General features: G+C 37.2%; 1 protein-coding gene across 7 annotated transcripts in view; it reads right to left on the reverse strand.

Annotated features, from left to right (window-relative positions):
- Positions 1-18,430, reverse strand: part of MEF2A (myocyte enhancer factor 2A) — a 91,060-nt gene that overhangs the window by 5,435 nt on the left and 67,195 nt on the right. For 5 of the 7 annotated variants that reach the window (XM_074601502.1, XM_074601503.1, XM_074601509.1 and 2 more), the window contains 5 exons: positions 17,583-17,802; positions 17,341-17,400; positions 7,022-7,212; positions 5,356-5,379; positions 1,569-1,695 (listed from right to left, as the gene is read on the reverse strand). In XM_074601502.1, the coding sequence (XP_074457603.1) occupies positions 1,569-1,695; positions 5,356-5,379; positions 7,022-7,212; positions 17,341-17,400; positions 17,583-17,802 (622 nt within the window). The remainder of the gene's footprint in view (positions 1-1,568; positions 1,696-5,355; positions 5,380-7,021; positions 7,213-17,340; positions 17,401-17,582; positions 17,803-18,430) is intronic. The other 2 variants (XM_074601504.1, XM_074601505.1) reach the window with 1 other exon arrangement.

Below are 18,430 nucleotides of genomic sequence, written 5' to 3' on the forward strand. Positions count from 1 at the left end.
AAAAACTGTAGCAAAGACTTCAGAAACTAAAAAAAAAAAAAAAAGTATAGAAAATGTATAAAATCTCCTATTTTTTTAGGGGGGTAATCATTATGACTGGATGGTTGCTCTGTCTACTCATCCTCCAACAGTATAGACTCCTGATGGCGTCCCTCCTTGCAGAAAATAAAAATAATTACAAAACCTCTCTATCAGGTTTTGGCCGTTTTCTACAAATGTTGAAGGGTTTTTTTATTTGTCCTGACCTTTGCACAAGAGTAAGAGTAAGGTCCAGGGAAGAGATGCTACTGGGGAATCTCCTCTCCCGGAGATGTGGATCTCCCTAGATTCACAGAAAGAAGAGAACACCACCCTCGGGCGCTTCTATCTAGCCAGAGCGCCGGTGTTGAGCATTAGAAATGGAAGCTCTCCAGTGTAGCTCAGTTCCTAAGATCTATCGCTGCAAGAGAGAGAAGCAATTATATATTTTTAATTTTTTTTTTTTATTCTTTTTTAATCTGAAAGCCTACCAAATAAGACTTAAATATTAACGCTGCCAACACAGTGGTCCCTCATTCAGAATTTCCTGTTTTAACAAATTATAGCACTTATATTTGAATGTCTTAACTAGACCTCACCTAAAAAGAACAGTGAACTGGGGAATTATTTCCATTGTTTCCCTTTTTGCTTTTAACCAATAGCTGGTTTAACTCTGGCTTACAAAATTTATTGACATTATCTGCAAGGTAGCTTCTCTGCAGGTGCATTTGAAAATATAACTATGCATCACAGATCAACAGTAATCAACCTGACACCATCAAGGCTGCAGCCTTTCAAGGAAATGATTAAAAAAAATTCCTTCACTGATTACACACAGGGTCTGTTACAAATAGAGAACATTGAGATTGAAGTCAAAATTAACTCTATTGGTACGGAGACAAAGGGGGAGGCACCACATCATGAACTAGCTTCCATACTGGCAAACTGATAATCACTTCTATTACCAGATCCCTCGCATCGTACCCATCTTGGATAAAAGGTAGTTTTAAGGTCCTTCAGATAATAAAAGAGTCACAACAGCGAAATGCTGACAATGTCTCCCCGTGAATCCCACCTCACTCTCGATAAAACCGCTGAAGAGGAGAAGGCCCTGTCTGGGTTTTGTACATCTGGGCTTTCTCGTGCATTGAAATCCCCTGTAGAATCCCGATTCCCTCCTGCTGTTGGAACTGAGCAGAGCGGAACAAAAAGGACAGCATGCGCTGGACTATCAACTATTGCTTAGAAGTGAGCTGTTTCAGTTCTCAGATGGATACTTGACTACTACTGCTATGAGCGATGCATTTTACTGTGTCTCTCTGTATTCAGCTGTGCACAACCTGACTGACTGAAAGCTCCTTCCTGATTTAAATCTCAACATTTACACATTTTACAAGCTAAAGGCTCATTTTTGATGAATAAGAGCCTTCATTTGAACTGTACAGGAAAATAAAGTGAAGTGTCACAGAAATGCCAATTTTCTGGGCTTATGAATCACAAAGGCCTTGTACATCTGACAAATCAAGCCACGTATTAAAAACAACGCTTACCAGTGTTGTAGGCAGTAGGCATGGCCGAATACACCAATCCCTGCGGAGGCAAACTCGGAGTTGTCACAGACACCACAGGGGTAGCAAGAGGCTGTGTAGACTGAGAACTACTTATCCTTTGGGTATTCTATAAACGATTAAAAATAACAACACGTCTTGTGATATCAGTTAGAACAATGGAAAATCAAGCGCTAATATAACAGCGTTCAGTTAAAATGTGTTTCTTTGCTTTATTTTTTAGTTAGGAATATATCCTTTTTGTTAGGATAGATAGATTTTCTAAACAAGCCAAAATGTTTCAAGACAACCAAAATGATCTTCGCAAACTGGAATGAAAAATAAATTAAAATTCACTGGTCGGCTTCCCGTGCATGCAGATTTCAACAGTGTTAGAGTTGTAGGACATAAAAATAAATGCAATTTCTTAGGGATATACACAACAATTCTCAGAAGTTCTTAAGTGATTTCAGAGTTTGTAGTCTTATTTTTTGAAGGGGTTTTAGTGCAGATGGTGAGATGCAGTTCCACCAGAAAAGTCTCCCACTTCCCAGTTGTTTATCCAATTTTCAAAATTGTAGCTGCCAGTTTTGACAGTGTGCTGACTACACCTGTCCTGAAAGGAACACAGAGATCTTCTAAATTTGTGTTGATAAGACCTCAGCGATAACTAAATCTTGGCTGTTCCCATGGTTCCTGAGAAACTGAGAGAGTACTTGTTACAATGCAGATACATTTCAAAGCAAATGACATTTAAGTTCACACAGAGCAACTGTGCTTTCTAACAGGAAAAACAGCTAAACTAGATTGTATCAGATTATCTGTTCTAACTGTAGGCACGATGTGGCTTTTTAATAACAGAATGCACTTCTGTAGCACACACATCACTCAAATTAAGCTCTTCAACCAAATTTGCTGTTAGAAGACTTTGTATTAACTGCTGTGGTGAGTGCCACTAGGCAGCAGAGCTGCTCTGTCACAGAATGCGCTACTCTTCATATTTTGAAGAAAGATTTAAAGTTGCCTCTGTGAAGTTCAACACCATTTAGCCATGCCAGATACTGCCAAGAACAGGAAATGCTACATTTTTTTATTTTTAAATAACAGATACTTAGCTTTACCTACAGAAGTGTTTGAAATACTAGAAGTAGCAGAAGTCTCCACATTCTGTACTTCTACATTCTTACAGAAGCATTCCCAATTAAGGGAGCTAGATTTCAAATTGCCGAAAATGTATTTTTAAAGCAAGGTGCTCTCTATCTCTGGAAAAATATTTGCTACAAAAGTAGTAACTTTCCATCTATTTGGTAGTTCCATTTCCTAGCCTTTAAAAGATTGAAGCTACTACTAGCTTTTTCCTAATTTCCGACAGGTATACAAGTATTTCAATATCTGCAGCACTCAGGAGACTGAGCAGTATTAAAAACGCATTATTCTCTTGATAATAACAGAATGAGCAGGTACAGAAACATGGCTCTATTCAATTTTAAGCTTAAACTTGTGACAATGAGTTGAGGGCTGTCAATCCTTGACCTCTATCTCTCCCATTTAAAGAAAAAAAAATGTACCACAGCTACCACGTTAAAATTAGCTACAGTCTTCCACTGGCTACCAGTTTCTGATCTCTGTTTTACCAGTTTCTGATCTCTGTTTCATCCGGCTGCTGTTGAACGCTCATCTTTGAGCCTTACAAGAATTTGGAGGTTCTCTGGCGTTTGTTCAGCAGATGCACCCACTCTGCTGCAGAGCTCCCAGGGAAAGTCCCACCAATTTTCTGTGTAATTTATCCCTTTAAATCACTTACGCACTTCTGAAAATCTCCACTAGACCAACTTTATCTGGCATGAAGACATGTTATTAGAGCAGATTTTTCTATCTGTCAGGAACTGACCTTTTTCCAAAGCTATCTTGGATGGGAGCCTATGAAGTTGGGATTACTGTATAATGGAAAAGTTAAAGGAGTATACTGGGAAACAATCCAGACCAAAGGATTTCCCCATGGGATTTTTTTGTTGTTGTTGTTGGTTTTCCTTGAGTGGCTAATAAAGGTGGTTTTCTGAGGTAATTTATTTCTGAATGTAATTCCTGAACACTTGGCCATACAAAGACACTAAGAAATATTTAGGTGTGTCTAATATTTGTTGTACTCGCAGATTCAGCCAAAGATTCATGACAACTTTCAGGATCTTTTTTTTTTTTCTATTATTATTTTTTAAACTGGTGAAAATTATAGCGGTAACAGGAAGAATTCAGTACCTTTATTTCATGCTATGCTACCGTTCCTGGTTCTCATATTCAGTGCTTAGTTCCGACCACACAGAACGCATGTTCACAGACATGATTTGGAACTGCTTTCTAGCACGGGAATTAGCATCCGAAATGTGCATAAGAAGAGACGTAACATTGCAGGTGTGCTTCCTATTTCTTTACCGCGTTTGAGGAAGCCACTAACTCCGTTTTCTTTGTGTGAGCTTTCTCCTGGGAACAGAGGAGCCCGGTTCTGGACGCCACTAGAGGGCCCACGCTCCACACAGCATCTGGGAATCCACCCGCGCCCCCCCCCGTCCCACCGTGTCACACCGCCAAGCACACAGCGATTTGGAGCAGGTAGGAAATACCTTCACTCAAGCGCTTTTGCATAATTCCAGTTGCGATGCTATTTTGATGAAGTGTTTTTACATTGAATTAAAGCTCTATTTCTTGCACTGGAAACCAGACACTCCTCTATAAGGGTGGGAGGAACATGCATGACAGCCATTTATAACTGCAAGTCATTCCAATAACCTTAAAAATTTAAATATTGACTTTCAAAAATCATTTCCCCTTACTTTTGTTAATCTATTGCTCATGTTTAAGGTAAAAATCAACCAACAGCATGCATTCATCAAGAAATATATCTAAATCACTACATTTTCCATGCTTTCATGCAATTAGAGCCTCGTATTAGCAACAGGTCCATGTTCCAAACCAAATCAAGGTATGTAACAGGCAGACTTCTGTGGGGATCTTTACAACCACACTCTGATGCAGCACCTTCTGCACGGTTTGCGCTACAGCAGCTAAACAATTTGCAAATTGCTCTAAAAATAAGTTACGAATTATTTTAGCCTTACGTTATTTTCCAGACAGAATGCCAAATGTTAAAACCTTTTGGAACGAAAAAAATAGAAAACGCACAAATCCCAAGAGTTTCCTTTCAAAAGCAGAATATCTTTCCACTGGAAAAAGGTAGAATTATTCATCTGCAATTCTCTATTCCTTTTGGTAAACAGGGAACACCCCTGTGGTTTGATAATCTCACGCAGGATGAAATAATTCTAAACTCCAAAAAGGTGACCTCACCAGCAATGATGTAATCTCCTTGAAAATAAGAGAAGTAATGCAGGGCTTGTGTTACAATCTGAAGAACTTCGTGAGTGAAGCCACCTTCTAAAAATATGCCAATAGTTTAGGGGATGATAGGTGGTTATTTGTATTTTACATAAAAGACAGTAAATATCATATACACATGGACAGTTACTCTGTAAGGCTCTTTTCCACTGTTCCCTCCAAGAAAAACAGAAATATTTTCAGGAAAAAAACCCAGAAGTTTACAAATGGAAAGCACTAGACTTTGGATGTGTTTTCAACTCGGTTGGGTTTTGAGTTTGATAAAACAAATGTATTTTTGTCTGCTACCAAGGGAACACTGGAATTATTTAAAATATGTAACGAAACTACAGTTAAAAAACTGTAGTCAAAGACATTTTCAGCATCTTGCTCTCTCTCATCAAACAGCAGCCCAACTCACCAACTCCAATTCATCCTCCTCCGACTGTACTCAGCAAACAAGAGGGATAACACAGTTACTAAAAATAGCATTGCTTTCAAAAATGAAAGAAAAAGTCACATTTCTGCTTCAGGATTTTTATATATTTTAATTAGTAATGTGAATTTTCCACCCGATTCTGTAACTAATACTACTAGGAAGCATAATATTTTACGTAATTCGGGTCAGTTAAAAAGATACCATACTGAAAGAACAGACACTTTAGCAAAACTCCTGCAGAAAGAGCTTAGCTAAAACAAGGACACAGCTACACACTGACGACACATGTAGATAAGGAGCACAGCAGTTTCTGGCTGGACTGATCCAATAAACATCCAGCTCAGTAACAAAGTATTTTCCACATACAACCATCATACGATCCCAGCACCTCTACTCTGAAATCTCTTTCCAATTTCCTCAGAGACAGATAAAACCTAAATTGAGTATTATGTTGTTCTTAACAACACAACAGTAAATAGACACTGTAGACCACTAACATGGGAACAACTGCATTAACAAGATCCTCTTCTTATATCTTATTTCACATTAATTTAAAGGTGTAATTTTCACTTTAATAATCAGCCAGTCTGTTTCCTGTCTTCTACACTTCAGTATTCCTAGAAAAAAACCTAAAACTTCAAGAATCATTTACTCTGAGGATAATTATAGCTTTCGTTACTTGGATTAATTTTGTATTATTCATCATGAATACCAGTTAACAAATGTAAGTACTTGTGGTAGCTTAAAAACAAATAAGAATTATACTTGTATTGTTTATATCCTGCTACTCTTGGTTGTGGTTCATTCTTCCATACACAGAAAACATACACATAGACATTTAAAATTTCTACATGACAGTGAAAGACTAAGACCAAAGGATCTGGCCAACCAAATTAAAGGAAAAATAGAGTAACTCTTCCTGAAAGACCTGTTCTGGTCTCAATGCTGTCGTTGCCTCATGCCTGACACGAAACTTGTGTGCTATTCCAAATCTAGGCTGAACAAACATTACTACCAACATGCCAAACTGCACAGTAGTATTGAAAAATACACAAATAGGGACTGAGCCTGATCCTCATGACTCTTTTATGCCTTCATTGAAGGCATGACGTCCACCACAGGACACACAAGACTGCATTCCAGCACACCACATCAAACAAGTGTTTCTCTCAGACCATCATCACCACTACGTTTTACATCCCACAACCATTACAACCCAGGAAAAATAGGTACCAAGTGTGCTTTAGGGCATGTTAATACAATTCACATCACCAATAAGATCAGCCATTCCTCCACAGAATAATGCATAAACCTTTTTCAAGCTCACATCCTCCAAACCAACAAAGTTCTTGGTACCAAGTCAGTGAGATGTCGAATCAAAAAAAAATCCCAATCTGTGTCTCTAGGATTACACTCTAACAGCATTTAGGTCAGACTTGCTATTTTACTTTTAAAAAAAGATTCCTTACAAATTTAACTACTCCCAACATAACAACTTACAACTTAGATCTTCATTAGTGAAATTTCAGAATACAAACACCTTTCTATTACTGTCACCTATGGTAAGCAGATGAGATTTCTCTACGTGCATGGGGACAGAACACTTCACTTTTACAAAGTCAGTCATAAAACAAATGTCTTAACTTACCAATGGTGGCATCATACCCTTGCTGGAGGGTGGGATGACAACACGGAGGTCAGGCTTGCGATTGTTCATTCCAAGATTACCACCTCCAGGTGGAGGTGGAGACTTTGTAGGCATAACTTTGCCCAAGCCATTCCCACCACCAGTAGTTCCGAGTAGACTTGGTGAAGCTCGAGAATTCACAAAGCCATTTCCTGAAAGAGGAAAAACAAAATGTACTGTAAGACTGAAGAGAAGTAGCAATACAAAAGTTTGGTGCACGTGTACAAATTATGAAGTATTTCTTTTGTACAACTTCTAATAACAAGCTTCTCATAAGAGGTGTAGTATTGAATAATCGAACAAACAAAAACCACTTTCATCAGAAGATCAATATGTAAAGGTAATATCACCTCAAGGGCACACTGTGGCAGCTTAAACGCTGAGAAGAGCATTTGTCAAAGAACTATTTCCAATAACATCTGTTGTGCTTTTTTATTTTGCCCTTTGAAGTTCTTCCAGGCTGCGCTTGCAAAAAAGCATGTGCTTTTGCACAGCCCCACTTCATCCCCACCCCCATAGAACATCAACTATACATAACTGTTGCCCGTGAGAATAAAGTCGCTATTTCTAAAACACATTCTTCAAATATCTTCAAGATCTGCAGGACACCAGTACCTACTCTCAAATAAAATTAATTTTGGTCTCAAAAATACATACTGATTATTATATTTAGCAACAATGAGGGGAACAAATCCTTTCCCTTGAAATTCATTCCAAGCTCTGGACACAGATATACACACCGTTTATTCCCATCGATTTATTTTACACAGGTCTTTTCTCTACCTTACTCCTGATACTCATTCTAAGTAGAATTAGACAAGCCAAAGCCTACAGGTCCTGCCTTCTACTGACAAAAGCACCAATCACATTAACTAAAAATATATTTCACAGAAAAAAAAAAATTAAAGACATTCCAATAATTTTATCATATTTATAGCAACAATTCCCAAAATACACACACCTTATTCAGCTGCAAATGAAAAAAAAAGTTATTAAGCAAGGGGAATTTCATAACAGGGAACCCTATAGTTCACACTACAGAACTCGTGTATGTGTGTGTATGAATAAATACAATTCACAGTAAGATTATGTTTATACTAACACCGCAGTTCTGAAAGCGGCCTTTATAGTCACAATTCAGGGAAAGGTCTATTACACAAAGTTCACTGTCTCCTCTTCTAATAGCCTGTAGCGCCATACTGGCACGAATTTTGTATTATTATACTAATTTGAATAGGCCCCTATGCCCAATCCAATTTTATTACATTAAGTACATATTAATCTAAAAGCAATTAAAATAAGAAAGTTGTCAGTGTCAGATTCTACCTTCTTTAGCAAAAACTTTAATGCCTTTAAAAGCTTAGCAAGAATGAAGAACAATAAGGCGTTATCAGTAACAGCACAACTCGTCACGAAGGTGACTGGTACTGATCAGATACTTCGTTAGTATTTATGTTGAGACCCTGGGTGTGAATTCAGCAGGATGCTAATGAGGAAGCCGCCTCCATTGCTACTGACCCTAGTTACACAGTGGGGGAATTGCCAAATGCAGTCCTCCCCTCTTCCCTGTCCACCATAAATGGAACCCTACGTATCATTTTATCCATTTAGAAATGGAAGAAGCAAAGATTAACGTAAGAATTACAACAAAGCTCTTGCGCTGATCTGAAGATATTCTACTGAGTTTTATAAAGGTCTTTTGGAAATGAAGTTATTGCTAAATATTTTTAAAGAAAAAAATGTAAGTAGGTAGAACTTACTAATCTGGAATTTGCAACCACAGGATTCTCGTTCACATATGGATGAGCAGTAAATTCACAACCTTAAAGCCAGATTTACTTTCTTTGCAGACTTTCTACTGTGCCAAAAGCCTGACCGTACATGGATGATCTGATACGTCCCTTGAGGTTTTCAAGGCTAACAGAGCAAGGAGGAGTTATTCTCATTTAGTATTTTCCTGAAGCATTTGTATGGGAGGTATGGGAATACCTTTTCTGAGAATTCTACCATTTAACTCAGAAGTTATGGGGGAAAGAAGGAACACAGCAGAAAGAAGAAAAAGCTCTGTATATCAGCATTCTTCCTTCTGTATTAAAAACCACAGCAAAACCACATTTCACGAGTAAGTCTTCTACATTCCTCTGCAGAAAACAGCAGAATTTATGGGGATGCTTCTCGGTTAGGAATAAAATGTAGTTAAAGTGGTTGGAAAGTTTAGCTGGAGCTGAGAATACATACTAGAGCTAAATATACTCTTAACTGCTAGGAGAAAACTAGCTACAGCTAGGTCACACAGAAAAACCAAACAACAAAGAGAAATTAAATTCTGTTCTACCCCTAGGGTTCCTGAAACTGAGACAGTTTTCACAGAATCATAGTTTTGTTAAGTACAGTTATGTATCAATATCTATCCATTATAAATGAGTTTAAACATTAGTTACAGACAGCCTAGATAGCATCAGATCACAAGACAAATCTTGCACAATGGACACAGAGTAAAAACTAAGTAGATTTGGAAACAGATACGAGGGAGGAAAAATAATTAGAAAATAGCATAATTTTCACCAAATCATATCTAAAAAATTGTTACAGTATCTTCCATTTCCATCAAAAATGCCAGAACATTTAAAGAACTTACTGATATGAAATAGTAAAGTCTGGGCTTTAATCTAGTAATACATAGCATTTTATTACTCACTAGGCTGTCAGTGTTACCTTTTATACGCCAAAGCTGCCATGTTCTGAGTTGAATTTAAACTTCAGAACAATAACACTTTGTATAAACAATGAAGTTCTGTATAGCATTTTAGTCTATCCTATGATACCATTTCCTGTCCTCTGTTTTCAAGTATTTCGGTAGCTCGTGTGTTAAATCTGGACAGTGTCTTTCTTCCACACCCAATACAGTCATTTCCTGCAGCCCTTATTACAAGGCTCTGCCAACCCTGCAGAAACATTTCATGCTTTTAGTGGTGCTGTCAAAAACAACAAAGTCCTTGCCATTGCTTCTCTGCGCAGTATCGTTCAGCGGCAGGGCAGAGTCAGAGCATTTGTTCTGACAAAAGGCTGAGCATTTCTTAAAATGAATGTTTAGAAAAATATATTAAGAATGGGAGAAACAAAAAAATGTCGTAAGTGTGCAATACTATGGGTATTAATCCAATGGCAGCCCTTTGTTATAAATAGCAAGCATTGAACATTTAGCAAACACTGAAGTATCTCTATTGATTATTTGATGAATCACATGCTGGGGCTGCAGTAAGACTGTAGAATATTCATTGTTAATATGAAATTTAAAGCCTTTTTTCCTGTTAATAATCTAATAAGAAAATCAAATTACAAGTTAAGAGCGAAAGGATAACTAAGAGCGTGGTATTTCTTAGAGTAAGGTCAGGAGCCAGAAAAAGATAATGATTACAGGATGATGCAACTATACGGCAGTTTGCCAAACTGAAGCTTCAATAACCCCATAAATTCTACTTACTATTTTGTATAATACTGAAATTGTATCTACCCCACCCACTATAGATCTTTCCCAAAGACAATTACTGTATGTTTAAAAACACTATCAAACTGAAAAATGGAAACAGAATATAAAATGGCACATAACTGCAAAATAAGACTACTGCTTTTACTTTCAAAGGAAGAGTTTTATTCGACTCAATCTTTAAAACAGACTATGAAAGCATTTTTGAAACACTTATTTGGAAAACAGACACCAATGCAAAGATGATAAGCTCTTAATTATATGAATCACAGTTTAATTAGATTTTATGATAACAAACATTGCCAATGTGCATTAGTCTACTTCTTGTTTAGTCAGAAAATGTTTAATTTTGAAATAACTTCTTTTCTGAAGCTAAATGTTAAAACCCACCCATTTTAACAATTGTATATTCTGCCTTCAGAAACGTAATACAGCTTAATCTCATCTATTGTCCTGCAGCCCAAGACGTAGCATGCAATTACATGAGCCAGACTCATATTTCACTATATAAATCACATCAGCTGAAACAATGAACACACGTGGCTGGAAAGTACTCCATGTACTTATTACTACTCAAGGAATAAATTATAGTCATTGATGCCATTAATCTTTTTTTGTGGTTCACCTTTGGAGAAACTGAACGGTTATACAGAGTTTTGGAAGATAACTGTAGACAAGCAGCTAAGCAATGTAAGATTAAGCAAAAATAACAACAGTAGTAGATAAATATCTATGTCTCAAGTGACATCATACAGCCCAACAAATGTCACACAAGTAGAAGTAAAGAGAAAATTGTGTTTGCAATAAGCCATTGATTCACTGCATATGTAGAAGACTGGATAAAATCTATTTAAGAAAAACATTTACACGTAGGACCTAGGGCAGGGAGGGGGAACAAATGTACTGCAAGTTAATACAATAGCATTTCTATGCGCTTTAGATACTCAATTTTTTTTTTTTTTAGTATGACAGCTTCAAGTGGAAGTCAGGAAAAACAAACCAAACCAAAACAGCAGCATTTGCAGTTCATGCCATTTTCAGTTTTGCACAGAAATCACTGACGATTCTACCATCGTTTCAAAAAACTTAAGTCCTCTGCTAGCTTTGCAAAGATTTTACTATAACATCTCAAGGAAGATGAAGTAAATGTATTTCCACTGATCCTCACCAATCAATACTTCAGGTAGTACTATGACTAGAATTAAAGTATTCCTTTGACAGCAATGTAAGATTTTGAAACATGTCCGACTTAAGATTTATACTTCTAAGGAGGTACTTTAGATACTAAAGCACAGCAAAAAGAAATACAAATGACTAAATGTCAAGGGAATGCTCACTCATGTTACAAAACTAAAATCTCCCCCATTTCCCAGGTTGCTGGAAATTATTTTTTTGCCTAAAGCTACATAAAAGGAGACAATTGTCAAGGATATTTAGATTTTAAATGAGCCTTCTTCAAGACAAGGATTATTATTCAGAACGCAGCAGCAAACCTAAAACAAAGGCATACTGCTTTTGTATCTAAATGTTATTCAACTTTGTGTGAAACATTAGCAGTGGCAATTGGATGCCTTTTAGGTCCTTTTGTCAACTAAACAGTTCACAGTTAATGAAATCAGAGTTCTACTTTCTGAACTTGTTGACTTCTATGTATCTAAACAAATCCAACATAAAGAATGGTAAAGAACCAAGGACAGAACAGAATGATATGTTTAGAACATCTAAGGATGCGTGCTGTGGTAGCCTGGGCAAGGTGACATAGAAATGTTGAGACTTCACACAAACAGATATAGCGCAATACTTTTAACCCAGCTGGGAGAGTAGTAATTTGTTATGTGTGTGGCAAATTCTAACCTGAATTGTCCTGTATCTCTTAGGAAATAACAAATTATGATAAGATAATGAACACACATAACAATGTACAAATTTCAACTCAAATCTAAGGGTACTTCAGGGGCTGAACAGACCGCATGCGGATGGGTGGTTTCCAAGGAGATCTGGCTACAGTTAAAAAGAACACCTCAAATGCTTTCTTCTACCTGCATATTTTTCATGCTGATTTCAGCTCATTTCTTGTGAGCTGATCTAATCAGAGGGTGATGGATGGATCAAACTTTGTTATGTGCTGACAGCATCTAGCAAAGGAAATGGGTTCAGCTTGCAGCCCTGTGAACCAGCTGCTCTGCAGTTCACTCTCAGTACCCCTTTTCCTCGCAGAGAGCTCGGAAGCTGTTAAGACTAAAGAGGCTGTTCTCAGTGTTCTTCGGGGATCCTTCAACTTCTTCCTTGAAGAAGGGTGAAACACTGACTGTTGTATTTACCTGCATAATCTTAAAGATCAGTGCAAGGCAAAACATTATGCCAGGACTAACAATGCTACAGAGCAAGGACCTTTGCCCGCTGCATTTAGCATCAGTTGAACACACGTTAAGTCAAACTCCTTTCAATACAAGCTAGGAAGTGAGGAGCTCTGCCTAGCGAAAGACAACTTGTGACATATACTATCTGTCACACTGAAGAGAGAGTATAGCAGATCAGAAATACCCCCAGAAATGCATAACCGTAAGTAGCAATATGCTCAAGGTTTACAGCTGCTTTACTAAAGTGGCCATCTGCAACAACAGCGCCAAGCTTTTTCTCTGCTGCAGATCATAGAGACTGGGGAGTGGGGGTGGAGGGAGAAGAAAGTCTGTTTTCTTAAGGAAGAGGCTGATAGCATCGATCCAGTTTCAAGCAAAATTCCTGCAAGAGCTATGTTCTTCCAGAGTTACTTGGATACCTTTCATTGGAGTGTCTCTCATTTAATAAACAAAACAACATGAATAGAAAGGTATGCACAGAAAGCTGTTTTGTAATTGAAGCTTTCTGGTGTACTCTTAAGAACTGCAGCATGTTAGCCACTTGATTCAGACTTGTGAAAGAGCAAGCTGAAAAATCCTTTATCATCAGACATGTAGAAAAAGCTCTCCCAATCACCCAAACCCTCAAGACAAAGGGAGCCATTTACAGGTGTGGCCTTTCACAGTTCTGCCTTGACCCCTTTCTGGCACTATAGAAGCAGTTTACAGGTGCACGCCAAGCTGTCAGTCACGCCTCTGCACAATCCTTCCTGAGGCCAGGACAAAAGATCACACATGATCTAGACTGGCTCCTGTTAGGGATCCAACAGCTCACAAGACACAGTTTTTCAAGCAGGTATATCCTTTGGCTCTATTCCAAAGAAATTCAGTATTCTTAAAGTTACTTCACATTCCCTGAATCTGAAGATTAGCAAGGACATTAGAGAAGACGCAGCTCTGGAACAAAAAGGAGAAATTCAGTACTCAAGAAGACTAGATCTTTCTTATCCATTTTCCTGATGATAAAATTGTAAGAGGGAAGATAATTTCCCAGAAGAATAACTGGGTCCATAAACTGCATTACTGACCAAAAGGGCTACTTCACTGACAAAGAGATGTATAAACAAATAATATTCTGTCCTTGAAAGATCATAAAGACCTTCCGCTTCCAACAGCTCCTTCAAAATTAACTAGGTCTGGGAAGGATTTAGGGAGCTCATCTTAATCCAAAGGTCTCAGGGTTTATGGTTTTCATGCAACCTTGTCAATGAAGGCAGCTCGGGTCCCTTGCACAATTCTAGCTCAACATCATACACGAAAGTTACAGAAAATAAAAGTAGAGACTGGGTAACTGTGGCACTTCTTTTGAGCCCTTCCGATTCTCAGATTCCGCAAGGATGGGACAACTTCACCAGAAGTGTGCTTCACTGGCAACCTCTGGATGATTTAAGGTATAATACCGAATCTACTGGAACACAGCAAAGCAGACCTCATGACAAAATTGAAGGTGATCTATCCATCAAGTCCTTTCAGTTCCATTTCAAAGAAACTCTCTCCCATATTTGGGTACTCAGAGCCAGTGAGGCTATACTTTGCCTAATTAGAATCCACAGCCTTTTGAAGGCAGTAATACAGACGTGTAGCATGTGTTCAAGCCATGATGATGTTGACAACAAACAGCAAGTTGTACACATCCTAGTGATACGAGATTCTTGAAGCATATTAGAAGCTGAGCACAAACTGAACAGGGTTTAACACTAACCGTGGGCAATAGGATCATGAAAATTTTAGCTCCAAAACATTTGATCTAATTAACAGGAAAAGAAGATAGCTCAAAAGCAAACGCTGTTATAATGCTGGACATTTTTCCCCTCTCAAAACTGATATACTTGCCAAGTAAAAATTTTCAGCAAGTGTTTTTTATGCGGTAGGTAAAATTTTAAAAATATTAAAAATACTTTTTTAGGGTTATGGCAGCTGCATGTGAAATAAGCTCTAATTATTATAAAATGATCAAAAAATTTTCTGTTCTAGACATAAAAAAAACCCACCTACCAATCTTTGCTACAACACACAGATATTTTTACTCAAAGTTATTTTCCACAGCAAAACTGTTAAATTGGCAGATTGACTGCTAAAGCAAATCATATCTATTCCAATCAAGTTACACAGGACTTGAGAAGGAGACTCATGTGAACTAAATGTGAACCATTTTCTGCAACACCTTTCTTTGAACTGGGTCCCAACTATGCAAGATAACCTTTACTTGCTTTTTACTCAGAGGTGAAGGCGTATAAGTATCTTTCGATGAAATGAGAACAAAGTCTCAAATGCTCAAAACTTCGTAATATCGAGTAAGACTTGTTTTTTTTCCTTTGTCTATAAGAATACCTGAGAATATGTGTATGCCAGTACTCCATCTTTACCTTTGACATCTCTCCTATAAATTGAGAGCTGCAAAATTGACACATGACTTGCCACAACTATATCCACAGGAGAATTCTTCCCAATCCTGAGAAGTTTAAAAGAAAAGACTGAAAGCTAAAATAAGAAAGTATGGGGTTTTAAAGTGAATTTGACAATAAATGTAGCAAGAAACTAAAACCATTGTTGTCTGCAGACATAATTAACTTGATATACACACTTCAATGGCAGCTGCCAAGCTCAAATTGACAAGTTAGCAGATTTACTTAATCTGGTTATATATCGTTTCTTGATTTTAGTTGCAATTGAGAAGGTTACTGCACACCTGACAGTGTTTAGAAGAAGCCATGCCGTATCCTAGTAGGAAGTGGAGCTCTGACAACTTAGGGTACTCTGCGGCTTCGCATTCTGGTGTTAACCAGGTGTCTGAGTTTCGCTAGAGGTACTTCTTATAGATGTTCCACTGTTCCTGTACAGCCACAACTCTTACTTGTATGAAAAGTCTTTCTGGAAATGAGTGGGTATATATATATATATAACATTTTGGGTGTGATGTTCTGGAAAGTAAGAGATAAGCGATGCATTTTGACTTTCCACATAAACTATTAATAAATGCAAGAAGGGAACATTTTACTGCATTAAATATGTTCACCAAGCTGCTGCAACTGGGTATTTCTGCAGTTTAATATTCTGTAGCAAGCACTGTAAACAACTGTTTTATTTGCTTATTGAAAGAAGGAGTTAGATCTGAGGCTGCTGTTATTAAAGCCTGATTTTGGTAAAGAGGCCTGAAATGGCTTGATAATAAACTTACTTAGTCTGACTTGAGAAACACTATGGAAATCAACACCTGACCGTCACAGTTTCTAAAAATAGTAATCTTTTTTCAACTGTGGAAGTTTCTTCCATTTAAAATCTTGCTTACCCAATGGAAACCACACTTTTAATATTTCATATCTTTGCTGCACATAGCCAAAGAATGGATGAAGAGTGGAAAGTCAATCCTGTGCTTTCAGCCTTGTAGTTGCAGCATTTTTTTATTCATAAATTGAATAGCCTGACTTTGTCTTCAAAGAACTTCTCGCCAGTTGCTGCACTAAGTAGCCACTGGGCAAATACTGAAAGGTCAACAGTTGCTTCTCTAATTCCTTGCTATGAACGCACACCGAGGAGAGTTATGCAAATTTCCAGAATCGACCTTCAATTACCAAGACATCTTAAGGAATGGAAGGAACATGAAGGAAGTGGGTGAACTGTCATTTATTTTGTCTTTCTGTGGCGTGATAGATTTCAAAGGTTGCCTGCCCTCTATCAGAGTACCAGATTTTGTTTAGGGGAGACAAACATTATTTAAATGAAAAAGTGCTATTATATCTTTTCACTGAAGATAAAAAAAAATACTGTGGATTTTATTTTTGGCAAGATCACTAATTTGTTTTTGAAAGAAATTCTGATCATCTTCCAAAATTAAGACAGAACCTAGCTATCGGCTTCCAAAATTTATTGTTTTCTTTGTGTAACTGCTAGAAAATAATTAGCAAGATACACATGGCGATACAAACAATACAGTCTGTATTTTCTTCATTTTCATTGGCACCACAACCTGTATCAAACATCCAGGTCTCGGGAATACTAAAGTTGAGAACACAGCTGAGTTGTCTTTACTGTAATAGTTTAGTAAGCGCAGTGGATATCATACAAAGTAAGAAATTTGGCAAACATAAGATCTCTTTAGAATGCTGCAATTACACCTGTAGAGAAACACAGAAGGAAGAGTGTGCTAGTACTGAAAACCACTAAAATAAAAAATGAAAATATTACTGAAATGGAAAGGGCATGGCAGTAAAAAGTTAAGTGCCTGATAAGAATTTTACAAGACCTTACAGTTAAAAGGTAACTAAGAAAATTATGAGCTTTGTTCTTCCACAGCCACTTTTTCAAAAGAGTCAAAATAAAAAAATTACTTTTGAATAACTGTGGAACTAAAACCACAATACTATTTTTCAACAAACACATGATATGACACTTACCAACTGGACTGGTACCAGCTCCATTTGGCACTGTGAGGTCAGTTGTCCCCAGCATTCCGCCTAAATAAAAAAAGCCAGAGCATTAAACTAACTTGCTGTCATTACAGTATCGTATCACTTTGTACTTCAAAATTTAAGCTACTAAAAAAAAAAAAGCACCAATACCATTAAGAACTTGGTTTTTTTAATAAAAAAAATAAAAGAGGGTATCAAAGGAAAACACAATAGTACTGAAATCTTACCTGCATTGCCAGTACTTGGTGGTCTCTGAGGGGCCCCAGGTGATACGTTCCGATGCAGGGTGGTCTGAGGTGGGGAGAGCATGGTCGTGTCCGTTAATGATGAACTGGCTGCCAGTGATGGGGATACGAGGGAACTCCCTGGGTTACTGTAGGTTAAAGTGTTGGGATTGGACACTGGAACTGTAACCGACATCGAGAAGTTCTGAGCAGGCAAGCCAGGCTGGAGGAAAGATGACAAGGAACACAAGACAACAGCATTAGCATTAACTACATTTGCAGAAATAGCACGTTGTAAAAATACACATTAAAGTTTGCCAAGAATTACGCAAGTAAAAAAAAAAATTAATTATGTTAGTTTTTAAACTATCAAGCATACAATTTTAAAACATCCATTTGTTGTAGAGTATGGTGTTAAACACTTATACATCATATAAATACAGTTCCAAAAGAATTACTCATAAAATACTGAAAGTTCAAATACAAAAAGTTGAAGATATTCATATGAATTCGCAGGCTCAGAAATACAACAAATTTATCAGTTAATTTGAATTATTACAAAGCAATGACAAGCTAAACATAGCTACAAATCAACAAACCATTGCACCTTCAAAATGTAAGCATAAACATGCACATTACAAAATAAACAGTCAGTTATTACACAAAAAAGAAGAAGTTAGTAGTAACATTTTTTATTAATCACCTTGCCAAAATATTGCTACAAATTTCTAAAACTTTCTTTTTCAACACTCAAAAGAGTAAACAGATCTTTAGAAATTCACTAAGTTCAGTAATTTGAATTTAAACATTTCAATTGCCATTATTCTGAGCTGTGTTCCACAAAACCCTGC

The sequence above is a fragment of the Larus michahellis genome, chromosome 9 (genome assembly GCF_964199755.1).
Source record: "Larus michahellis chromosome 9, bLarMic1.1, whole genome shotgun sequence".
NCBI lineage: Eukaryota > Metazoa > Chordata > Aves > Charadriiformes > Laridae > Larus > Larus michahellis.